Raw genomic sequence first — 13,077 nt, forward strand, 5'->3', positions numbered from 1 at the left:
CCGGGATTCTCTTGGTTGCTGGTGCTTAAGACAAATTTCGAGATGCCTGGATACAGTTTATCTTAAAGAAGGTAAAAACGACTAACAAAATCCTGTAATGAAATTCTATGAAGATAGCATAAAAATATAAGACGAGCTTTAAACATCCAAGGATTGGCCTAATAAGCGCCGGTTTCAAAAGTCGCAAGCAATTTATCACGAATTCAAGAAATAAAGTAACAATTATGAATATTATTTCACGAATATTATATATATGTATGCATATGAATAAGTTTGAAAACTTCTATCGGTAAATTTGGAACAAAACTTTGTCTCATCCTCTTCAGTTTAATTTTCTCGCAGTTGGTTCGCAAAATCAAGTCTATCTCTTAAGTGTCTAGGATTATACCAATCAGAGACGACAGGAGTAGCAAATGTTAGTATTAAAAACGACGTTAAATATCTTTGTAAATAAATTTCGAACTAGAACTCTGTGAGTTTTGTGAAAGAGAAGTAAAGTGAAGCTAATGAAAGAGCACGATTTGGTTGAAGCTCCATGGTCCTGAAGCCTAAAACGAATCCCTTTAATTTCCATTTGTTCGTAATTAAAAAATTGTTAATATCACGCCATGTTTAAGAGATTGAATTACAGAAGAACAAAGGTAAAATTAAAGCGGCTGCCGTCGGCTAGTAATTTTGTAGCCCTTTTATTTTTTGTCCTCTTTTGTTTCGCTGGAAGAAAGGAAAGTAATTTACCGCAAAATGGGACGATCGAAAGGATGAGGTAGTTACAACGTTTACAAGCAGTATACATTTAGCGTAGACGCGGTTAGACTCGGAAAACGTTTCGGTGAGTACGATCACGGATACATATTGGCACGATTAAATTCAACGCGCAACACTTTTATATCGAATCGACCCATTTTTCGCGGCTGACATCGTGGCCGATACTGGACAGGATGCTGAATGGATCTCTATAAACAGAACAGTAAGTATTATCATTATATAAATACGGAAACTTATACCGCCGATTGAAAATCTGCGAATGCTACTTATTTTATACTCGAGCTGAACGTTTGTTCCACAATTAATTTGCACACTTCACGTTCCTGATTTGATCTTTTTATCAAAAATTCATTCTTTAATTTTAATTCATAATTACAGTCTTCATCTAGACACACGAAGAAGATAAACTTCAAAAAATTAAAATATAACAATTTCCCCGTTTAACTGTATTATCGCTGCATGAATCGTCGGGCATCGTCACAATCGAAAAACCACAGAATAATTTAGGTCAGTTTTTTCCAGCTGTCTTTTTCACGTTCCCGCTTCTCTTCTTCTGTATTTTTTTTCTCGATAGATATGATGATCTACGCTTGTTTTTCACGTAAATACCGAATGTGCAACTGAAAGAAACTGCTCTATTTTATTTCTCTTCAAATAGCATTTAAAAATGTGACATTTTAGCATTTTCACGTATTGTGTCGCAAAAAACCTTGAAACCGCAAAATAAAAAAGTACAAAAATTGTAGAAAATAGAAATCAAAATGTCAGAGTTGATATAAATTCTAGAGCGAGAGATTTCTTCAATTTCTTCATTAGCAGAATTTAGGACAGTATACGTCTCGTAGAGTTGTGAAGTGGAATGTGACCTTTTTACCAATTCTGATGGTTTTGTTGCGATGAGCACGAAAACATCATCGCGAGATTAATTTTGAGTGTGTCGTCGCGTATCATACAAGAGAAGTAAAGAAAGAAATTTTGTTCCTTACATATATCGTAAGTGCAACACACATTAGCGTTACATATATGTATACTTCGTACAATGCGATAGTTAAAAAAAGTAGAGAGCGGTAGTTCCGCTATATCGTGACGCGTCTTGCGTATAACTTTTAGAAATTTCGTTGCTTCGTACAGAGCACAACATCAAAGTAAAGAAGATATTCCTTCGTTACGCGCGCGCGCGCGCGACCATAAATATATACAATTTATATAATTATGTATGTATATATGTATTTATATATTTAATTATATATAAAACAAACGCGCGACTCTCTCTAGGCTGTACGAAACGAGTTCAAAGATGCCCGTTTGAGCTTTCATAAGCTTGAAACGGAATCGAAATCGGTTTTAGAAAATCTAGCAAAAATAAATTGTACCCTTTAGAAAATTCTTTAATGAGATAGTGTATATAACAAGCGAGTCGAGTTTATTTTTACTATACTGACGTAACGATCGATATGAGATTTTATAAAAATACGCGATATTCTTAACGCGTTGATCGCAAGTATCACGACTGGCTGGTGGCATGAAAAACTATTCAGTGTCGCATCGGATTTCGATTCGATTTCAAGCCTCGACCGTATTTGCGACCAAGCATAGAGATAAGCTGACCTCAGATTAATTTTGCATCGTCGGAAGCTCTGCTTAGTTTATCGCGGTGCGTTCGTCGTTTCCGGCCCGAAAGCCGGAATTTCCACCGAGTCGCGTTTTAACATTATAATTTAATTTGCCGGGAATGAGCGCTTCCCGGCCGATTGTCATGGAATAGAAATTGTGTAAAGCACTTGGACAGTCGTTTAGAGGTTCCCCAAAAAATTCGCGAGATTACGCGTTCGCATGTGCGGCGTCCGTGTGAGATGGCGACTCTGCGCGCGGACAAGGCAACGTAGATTGGCCAAGGGATTTCGGTAAATTGAGTTAAATAATTAATTAAACGGCTAAAAGAGTTCTAGAATGGTCGAAAGATCGTTTCGTGTGTCCCTCTCTCTTACTTTCGCGCATCTCAACCGAGGCTTTTCTTTCAGATTACATATGGATCCGTCCGGGGCGAATATTAAAAAAAAAAAAAACGCGCTGAAAATTATCTAGGAAAGATTCTGTTGTCTTATTGTTAGTAAAAATTCGGAGATATAATTCCAAAAATACGGCAATCTTTTAATTCGCGATCGTTTGATCTTTATCTCGCGCGAGAATTGCGATTGAAACCGCGATTGAATTTTCGAGCGTTCGCTCAATTGCATAAAGCGTATCCTACTCGAGCGTTACCGAGCAGAATATAGACAGTTCAACGGATGGCTCGACCCACAATCGTTCTCTCCTCGTCGTCACAGCTGCAATCCGGCTTATATTGACCGAGGACCGCCCCAGTTACCCGTCTATCAGCACGGTGCAGCAAAATTTGCCGAAGAACATTTTAATGGATTTCCCGCACTTCAAGTACTGTGGAAAGCGACGCGGAAATGTTTTCTTCGGCGATACCACAGATCAAAACACAAGTTTATATTCATTACCGAGATACTTAGGATCGAGTGCATTCGTCGATGTGAAAATCCCCGTCAATATAGATTCACGCGCGCAACTATTTTTCAGAAAATAAACCAGCTAGACTCGCAGCAAATATGCATTCTGTAAGCCTTCTCAGACCACGTGACTTTCCCATTTTACATGTTCTCTCCACATCGAAATTCTTTCTCGATTCCAGACCTAATACTATTTATGCATATTCGCAGTATGTGATAACTATATGTATATATATCGCATATTTCTTGTCGATTCAACGGATCGAATAACTTGTCGATAACGTTATTATATGCTCTTCATTATCAATTTTGCCTTTTTTCTCGTGGCAGCGTCACCTTCGCTGAAACTTTACGTTAAATATCTAAATACACATATCGTTACGCGACAAAGACAATAAGACATATCGTATAAAATTGTTCTACAATCTGTCTGATCGCATCTAGAATGAGTCGTGTATCAACAGTCGCCACCGTCTCTTCATTCATTTCTCATTCACACGTTAATTTCGTCATTAAATGACCAATGAACACTCATTGTCAGTCAAAACGTCATCCTAGACGTGGACTGCGTCACGCAGTGTCCCGTGTCTCTTCCGTCGCTTCACAATACTTTCTCTCGCGCGGGGCAAGTTGAGATCCAGACCCTTCCTCAGGCCTCATCAGACGTTATCGCTGAAGGCACCCAAACGATTGCTATCCTGCGGGGATCCAGGATACCGGCCGGGTGCCAGCAGCCAGCCTCACGTCTTGGCGAACTTGTAGACCACACCGAACACCAGCACGCTCACCAGCATCAACACCATCGCGGTCACCACTTTGGCGAAGGCGTTCAGCCCGCTCTCCGTGGGCTGCTGCGATCTCCCGCTCGGCACGCTCTGCTTCGCGGCGAGACCGCGCGCCAGGGCGGGAAAGGCCAGGCTCTGGGTGAAGGTCAACTTGTGGAGGGACTCCGACAGGGAATACGGGCCCACGGAGCCGCGGGCCGCGGCCCTCAACAGGGCGTATTCCAAATCCAGAGCATCGAACATGCTGTATCTGCTGAAGAAAGAAATATAAAAATATCGTGATTATTTTACCCTATGAGCTATAATTTGTATTTCTTACAGTCATTTTTATTATATTTAATTACTATACACACTATTCGGCTATTTTATATAAGCTAGCGTATTCTTGAAAAGCAGTATCTTCAAAAGCATCGAACTTTCTTTTTTTCCTAGAAATTTTGTTGTTATTTTAAACGCGTTACTAATATAATTGCTATAATTAACTTCCATAATTGTTCTAATTATTTATTTTATATAGAATATATATATCTAGAATATATATATCTAAAATATATATATATATATCATATAAGCTAACATACTTTTCTGGCAAACTTTTTTCAAAATCTCTCTCGCGACTTTAGCGAAAAGTCTGGCACGAGTACGACAATTCCGGCGCAACCTCTTAGAATTGAAATAAAAGTGCAGATGAAGGTGTGACGAAGGAGAGCATAAAAGCGGGCCTTTATCAAGACGATCCAATGTCTTGACCTCGCACGAGGTTCGGCGTGCTCGCTCACGAGATTGTAGGATTGCGACAAGCAAAAAGAGAGCGAAATTGGGGCGCGGTTGATCTCAAGATGGGGGAGGGGAAAAAAAGCGATTTTCTCGAGGTCCTCGTCGTAGAAAGAACCACTTGACGTTTGCGACGGGGACTCATACAAATGTGCGCGCACGTGTGCAATCGTAATACGTCATTGACGTATACCTTCCGTACATTTGCATCGTGTCAAGGTCGTTCCTTGACACGAGTCAAGACCAAGTCCGTCATCGAACGCGTGTATCCTAACAAAAGATTATTTCTACCGTTTGGATCTCTGGGACCTTGCTCGCAACGCGCATACGCGGCCAAGGATAAGGTCGGAAAATAGATATTTGCGTTGCCGATACTTTTACGAGTATAAGGAACCGTAGAAGTAGAAGATAATATTTCTTACAATAATACTTGTCGAACTTGTCGCGCAACTGCTTCGAAATTCTGTCCACGATGACAGTCTCTGCTGTGCGTCAGTATTACTAACTTTGCTCATTCATTGTGATTACAACGTAGGGGAAGTTACCACCCTTTGTTTATCGCACACGATATAACAGATAGTCAAAATTTTATATGTTTGCTATAATTTTTCTAATTATTTTATCCATTATCATTAAAAGAATAAAAGTAAATTTAAATGAAAGAATAGAGAAAGATAAAGAAACAAGATCGCATTTGACAAGGACCAAAATCAATGGTCAAAACGTCATGAGATTATATACAAATAAATAACTTTTGCCAGTTAGCGTCGAACATAATTTATTTCTTAAAACAATAAGATCGGTTTATCGGCCGAAAATGTCGGACGGAGCGCGAGCCAAATGCGTGAATCGAGCATCAAATCAATTACCTGCTACTGCGTCTCCTGTCCTGCGAGTGCATCGACACGATCGCTGAACTCGGCATCGATCGCAGGCTGCCGGTGGTCGAACTGGAGGGACTCGGCGGCGCGGGCCGGTCCTCGTGGTCCTCGTCTATCGACGTCCTATCCGGCGACGGCGGACACTTCGCCCCCGCGTTATGGTGGTTGTGATGAAGATAATGCAGTTGCAGTCGCGCGTGATCCGGATGCAGCAGGCTGGCGCGACGCGATTGCTGCGGCGTCATCGCCGGGCTGTTGCAGGTGACACCGCACGGCGACGGCGATGCCTTTAACGCATTTCACAAAAGTTATATATATTTTTTTCACACGATGACAAATCGTGAATCGACAATTTGCGCGAGAGGATCTTAATAAAAACATGGTTAACTCTTTACGCGGAAAGGACAGTTGACCATGTTTTTATTAAGATTTGCTCTAATTATCGTTCTAATTATAAACCTAAACATTTTCGTGTTAGAACGTTCGATGCCCGGTAGAAATTTAATTTACGGCGCGTGCAAGAGTGTCTCGAGAATACTTATGTTTGTTCGATTCACTCAAGCACACTTGAAGAGTATTGACCTATTGACTTTATTGACCTACATGTTGGGGATTTGATAAGAAAATAGTATCGCGTAAAACTCGCACCTGGATGGATTCGATGCCGCTGTCGTTGACACTTTCCTGCACATCTGGGAATATAAAAGCTGGAGCCTGTCCGTCGGTATCGGCTCTGGGCGAGTCGCTGGGCCATACCTGAAGAAGAGGTAGTCCCCCGCGTGTCTCGTTGCAGACTTCGGCGATGACAACGTTGCTCGATGATACCCCGGCATTGAGGCACAAACCCAGCTCTCTCAATGGTTTCTGCTAAACGACTTACAATTAGCAGTTTTATTTATGATTTTTGTCATAAATTATGTATATTTTTTTACGGAACAAAATTTTTTTTTTTTGTTCTTCGCACACAGAGATTAAAATGTGTCGAAGTAAAATGTGCTTTGAAAATATCAATTAGAATACAAACGAGATTTACTTAAGTTTTGTTGTTTGCGGCATGCACTCAGAACTGTATTGACTTTGAAATATTACGTAGGCTCGTATCGTGCGAGAACACCTTGCGACTTTTAGTTACCCGATGGCTCTCGATAATAAATATCGCCGCTGGGGAAACTTGGTAATGTCGTCGTGGCACGAGACAAACATTTTCTGCGTTCGCGCCGTATAAAAGGCCGGTCCTTCACGGCTGGATATTAGCATGTGAAATATTGAAAAGAAATATTTTTAGCCACGGTCGCGACGGTCGCGTTTCAAGAGCAGATTAATCGATCCGATACTCAGTTATTTCGCGCTGCCGCGAGCTTTACTTCCATCCTAATGACGTTTAAAAAGAGTATAACAAAAGTAACGGGGAAAATCTCGCGTAGACTTTTTTGTTGAGATAGAAAAATATCTCGAAGCTCCTGACACACGATTTAAACATCAAATCTTTTATCTTGTTGCATAAATAATAAGCACAGATTTCACAGATTTCGCGGATTGCTATTGCAAAATAGTGAAAAATTGAAACTTCCGTGCGATACGCTATTTTCAGCGTATTTGTCACGAAATATCATGCACGTGTCCACTTATCGTTCATTTGTAATCTCACACAATATCTTTGACGTCATATCAGTGATATAATTATATTAATTTTCGTGGAATATGACTAATTACAGTTAAGAGTCCGATAAATTCCCCGAAAGATACTGTCATTCTTTATAAAATTAGTAACATAATTAATAGATCACGTAAATTTTTAAATTGTAAATAGTTGTTAAAAATTATTAAGAATCTTATCAAGAGATGCGTCCCCCACGACAAGTATATTTTTCAAGTTTATTTAAATTACGTAAATTTCGTAAATCCGTTCATGAGCGAGACGCTACGTATCCGTTAGAAGAAGGAAAACTTTTCTAGAAATAAACACTTGTTGTTTTTAAATAAGTCGATGTTATTGAAAGATGCAGATATTGGAGAATATAGATTTTTCCGATAATATTCTGCGATTATTGAAATATTAGACTATTAGAGTACAACAGGCGTTCTATCTTGCTGAAATTGGATACTTTTATCTGCAAATATATTTTATTAATGTAATTCTTTTATAAATACAACCTTTTATCAATACAATCTTTTATTAATACAACCTGGGCACGTATTGCGGAACTTTTTGGAGTGGATTCCAAACGGAATTGTACCTACAGCTATTTCCTAGATTTTCTATTGTGTTTCCTAAGGAAAATGGAATAATTCCGACCGGAATTCATTCCGAAAACGTTCCATAATACGTGCCCTGGATTAATCTTGGCTCTCGAATGACGTCATTGTGCGCACGTGGAAAAAATAAATTCTTATATGTTAAAAATGGTCCATCTATTTCCAAGTTACTGAATGATGTCGGTCGATATTCGCCATCGTTTAATTTTATGTATGTATTCTGTGTATATATTCTATGGTATTGGGTTATGAATCAGAATTGAAGAACCGGCGTTATCGTTTACACCGCCGTCATGATTTACCAAAATGAAGTGTAAAGCGCAATCTGAACCGTCATCTTTTCATAACTTCTCAATGAATTATTATTTCTACCCTCGCTCGTGCCTCACCTTCGGCCTTTTCGCGCCGGGGCTTATTCGTCGCAAGGGCTCTCTATCCGTCGATCGAACGATCTTGATTTTTATTAAACCCTGCCGACGATGTGTTGTGCGGACAACACGATGGATAATAATAAATACACGGTTTAAAGTTCAAAATGTCTCGCACGTCTCGCTGACCGAGAATCGCACTCACGCAGCAGGATGGCGCGCGTCCACCGAGACTGGCCGCAAACTGGGGAATAAACGGCTCGCTGGTTTCCGGTGCGGCGAGCTTGCAAAGGTCGCCCCGGTGTACAAAAAAGCGTCGAGAGAAAAAGGCGACAGGCCGCAGAAGCAATGCGAAATGGATCGATGAAGCGCGAGCAAGAGGAAGTGCGGTTGTTGAAAAAAAAAAAACGCGTATATAGCTAGTCCCGAAATCTGGGATCTGCATGCTTTGCTCTCTTTCGAGAGAATTAGAAAGAGAGAGATCTCTTTCTAATTCTGAATTGTTTTCTGCAGAATATTTTCACAACTATAAAGAATAATAATATTTCGAATATTTTTTGCTATTCTATAAAAAGAGGGCTAATTCGGACCCCTCGGGAAATAGAGTCAAGGGCTGGCCACGGAAGAGTGCGAAACAGATCGATAATGTGCGAGCGGGAAGTGTGTCGGGCGATATGACGAGGGTCGTACCCGAAATATACAATATATCTGTTGACAAATCGAAACGAAACACGAAACTCGCAGTTATAGGCGCTTCGTCGATAGGCAAGAAAGAGGAAAACAGAGTCGCCGATGAAACGAAAATGTCGAAAATGTGTGTCGCCCGATGTCTCCGCACAATTTCTCCCCTCAATTCCTTTATTCCATTGCCATTTCTTAATGTTCGCGCTAAGCAAAACCCATCAAACGTTTATTGCCTCGCGGAATGATTCCGAGTCACGCCAAAAGTCGTAGGGGGGAAATGCATGGTGTTCAAATCGATAATGCAAAGTCTCTCTTTTTAAAGTGCGAACTCGTTTCCGCTGTGATAAAAAGTCAACTCGTCGCAGATGCGGATTCTTTTCCGTAATAGATCATTGTTATTGAGCAATAAAAAGAATTTGACTAATTCGGGGGAAAAAATCACTGTTTCATCCCCCCCTTTTTTTTGGAGAACGAATCCCAGAATTTGCGTCGCATCTCACTCGTCGCATCTGACATTCAAGATCTCCCGCTCGAATCAGACCGCGGGAGAAAGGCACAAAATATCGAGCGTTACTTCGCATATTCGAACGCAATTTGCGTGCCAGATGTGTAAATGTTTTTCTTCTTCCTTTTTTTGCGAGACTTCCAAATGGAAGCTGCGAGATGCGTACTTGGCGGCACTCCAAATTGACCAGTGGAAAACCCCGCGAAAGAGCGCGAGGAAGATTGCGATGGGGTAGCTGCAAGAGTATCTTAGAGCTCTTCCTTTCATCTCCGAATTTGATTAATTCAGAATCAACTAGGAGTCGAGAGGTCTGCAATCGAGAGGATATAGACTAACAAAAATGATCAAATGTACTATACACATCAGTTACATCAGACCGATTCGAAAAAAGCAATAAGTGAAAACGACTTTTCGCACCATCAACATATAAACCAACAAATATTTATCGTCTTATTACGGATATCTTTGTTCTTAAATTTTCAAAAGAAAGTCGTAACAATGGTGCAATTTGATTAGTTTTGTGAGTGTATGTCGCGAATCCCTTTGGAATAACCGCAACGTTGAGAGGTCGCGAATTTTAAACAATTCTTGCAAACAGAAGTTACGAAACTTCAAGAGTCGCTCTCAAGTCAAACAACCTCGCGAAAAGTTGAAAGTATATTGTTCCGTACCGAGAAACTCCGCCGTAATGCAAATCTCGTAATGCATTTTCCCGAATCTATTTAATCTAACAGCCATGAAATGTGGCAATCAACGTGTCGTGCACCACGCTAGCCCCGGCACGATCGGAAACTTTTGCCCTCCATTAATTTATCTTGCAGATTGACACGTTTTTGAAGCTCTCCGTTGAAAGGTATCTTGCGCGTCGCGTGTATGTCAGTTTTCGTGGGCAGAGTTAATTAATAAGGGATCACACACTTTGCGTTGCTTAGGCTCAGTTTCACAAGATGTCGGTTAACTTTTAACCTTAGATTAACTCACTCTTCGTCTCTTTCTAAGGGGGACGTTAGAAGGAGACAAAGAGTGAGTTAATCTAAGATTAAAAGTTAACCGACACTTGTGAAACTGGGCCTTATTCGATCGAACGTTCTACGTGAAGGAACTGATAAAATTTTAACGTAACATACTCGTTTGTGATTCTTTCTGAGGTTCTGAAAGGTCATTAGAAATGAATTACGAGGATAGCTAATCGATTGGAAACTCGAAAGGGTGGCCGTTAATAGTACCAGGACGGAGCATATACTGATTCACATAATATAACTGCATAAAGAGACACGCTTGTTCGTGACCATGACTGTAAGATCTCGTCTTCCTGTCTGGCCTTGGCACGCGTCGGCGGTCGATGAGGGCAAGAAAAAAGGCACGGAGATCGTTTTCCTGGCACGATGCCTGTCTCGACTAAATGAAAAGTTCCCTTGCTCGGAACCATTATATTTTCCGACACTTTTCCGTGCATATTTATTGCGTATGAAAATGTTTTCAAACAATAGACTCACGGTCTCGCAATCTCGCGAATTTCTGACAGATTGATCCTGTCTAGCCATTTAACTATCACAATGGATTTGTATCTCACTACAGATATTTAAATTATCAGAAAGAATAAATATAATTAGAATAATATTATTTACTAGAAGAGTAATATTATTTTAACTTGAGAATTTAATTTCGCGATGTATTTTATAATTTTATACGGCCTGTTGATTATGGTTTAAAAAATGGGAGAACAAGAGAACTCGACAAAAGAGCTATTAAGCAAAACAAAGCAGAAGGGTATGGCAAAGAAAGTTTCTCATATGGAAATATAAAGCCGTTTGCCGTGTATGTGAGTTACATCACCTTTTAAATTTCTTTGGTTGTCTTAGTGCCGCTCATAAACTGAATTCAACAAGTTTTCATAGCAGCCATCCCGGTGTAATTTAATTCAACATCACAAAATGTATTCCAGAAACGTAGGTACCGAAAGCGATAAAAGTAAAGGAATAAAATGCAAAGTAAATTCATTTCGCGAAACGCACATTTGTTACAGATACAAAAAAATTATATAGATATAAAGATGTGAAATACATAGTCAAACAATCGATTTGAACGAGAAAAATATACTATCTAAAAATGTATTTTCAATTTATTTTACATAGACGTTCGATTTATTTTAGCAATAACTGTTATTAAATTGGTTTGTCCCCCACGATACCAAATATTTGCGTTGCAACAGCAACGGTTTACCGATCGCTCAGGACGTTCTCCCCGACCCACCTGTATGCTTCTTGCATAGTTGACTTTCGATAAGGGACGCGATGAATTTTCAAGCAACAAGCAATCGACGGTTTCATTTAAACGACACTGATTGTAAAAGCAATTTGTGCACCGACGTGTCCCGTAGAATTTTATGTAATAACTTCACGAAATAATAATTTCAGCAAAAATATCGATCACACAAAAAATCAGATCGCTTCCCTCAGTCACGCTTAACGAGCGGCTTGATTGACGGAGAACCGAGGATCTTGTCTACATTTGGAGGGGTAAAAGTCATAGTGGTGTGTCAATTTTTTTAAAATTTGTTCTCGCGTGCATAGATGCAATCTATACAATATATAAATTGCATTTATGCACACAAAAAATATTTTTAAAAATTTGACTTACACCACTGTGGTTTTTACCCCTTCATTTATATTCCACCTTCAAAAATCATCTTCCATAAGTCATGATTATTTCGAAATGAAATCGAGAGGGGATCAACGGACGCGAGAGAGTTTATGTATCTGCACTTCGAGTTTAGAGGAAGGGGCGCGCGTCGCGTCGGTCATCGACAGCAGGCTCCTACCTGCATGCTCCTGATCGCATGCCAGAAGATCCCGGCACGATCCTCCGAGGCGTCCGTTTACGTGGTCCAGGTTTACGAACGGGTGCTCTCTCGCACGCTCGGTCTCCTCGAGGTTCGAACTGTGACTGGTTACTGGATCCGGCCGCGCGCGCGGCAGGACCGTGCGGTGTGCTTCGCCGCGCGGGGATTGCCAGTGGTCCGGCAGTCACGGGTACGGGAAGGGGTAAAAAGCCAGGCGGCAGAGGAAGGACGGACGAGGGGGTTGTTTTCGCTGTGTGCCGCTCGGGGGGTTGAGAGTGGACCGACGCTTATCGGGCGCTCGCGAACCGCATCGGCAGGTGGAAAGATCGGACGTATAGCTTGAATTTTAGCCCGAATTGATTTTTTCAGGAGGAACCTTCCTTTACGCGGGGGGGGGGGGGAGAAAGGAAAAAAAACACAGAAATCCCATCGTACATTCTACTTGTTGATTATTTTATTTCGCTGAATGTGTAACTCGCGTTGTGTTGTGTAAACTTTATCTTCGAAATGGACTTTCCTCTTGCGCGGCAAAGCTGGAGCGTGATAGACTTCGCACTCCGCGCTCGCTCCGTTCTTTTAAATTATTCACACACACGCACGGACTTTAATTAAATTCTTTAGATCCGAGCTAATTTTCCTATGTAAAGCTCTTTACATTAATATTGCTGCAATTAACTTTTCAATTACCTTAACAATTAAAT

At 40.6% G+C, this 13,077-nt stretch overlaps 1 protein-coding gene across 2 annotated transcripts; it reads right to left on the reverse strand.

Moving 5' to 3' along the window:
- Window positions 1-670: 670 nt before the first annotated feature.
- On the reverse strand, window positions 671-12,676 carry LOC139812390 (uncharacterized). 2 transcript variants are annotated; one of them, XM_071777172.1, is made up of 4 exons: window positions 12,356-12,676; window positions 6,370-6,588; window positions 5,710-6,008; window positions 671-4,316 (listed from the first exon to the last, which is right to left on the reverse strand). In XM_071777172.1, the coding sequence occupies exons 1-4, from the start codon at window positions 12,359-12,361 to the stop codon at window positions 4,022-4,024; spliced, it is 819 nt and encodes a 272-aa protein (XP_071633273.1). In that variant the 5' UTR covers window positions 12,362-12,676; the 3' UTR covers window positions 671-4,021. The 2 variants fall into 2 exon arrangements, with proteins under 2 accessions (XP_071633273.1, XP_071633272.1); XM_071777171.1 differs by having other exon boundaries at window positions 671-4,319; window positions 12,356-12,670.
- Between the last annotated feature and the right edge of the window lie 401 nt (window positions 12,677-13,077).

This window comes from Temnothorax longispinosus, chromosome 4 (genome assembly GCF_030848805.1).
Source record: "Temnothorax longispinosus isolate EJ_2023e chromosome 4, Tlon_JGU_v1, whole genome shotgun sequence".
Classification (NCBI taxonomy): domain Eukaryota; kingdom Metazoa; phylum Arthropoda; class Insecta; order Hymenoptera; family Formicidae; genus Temnothorax; species Temnothorax longispinosus.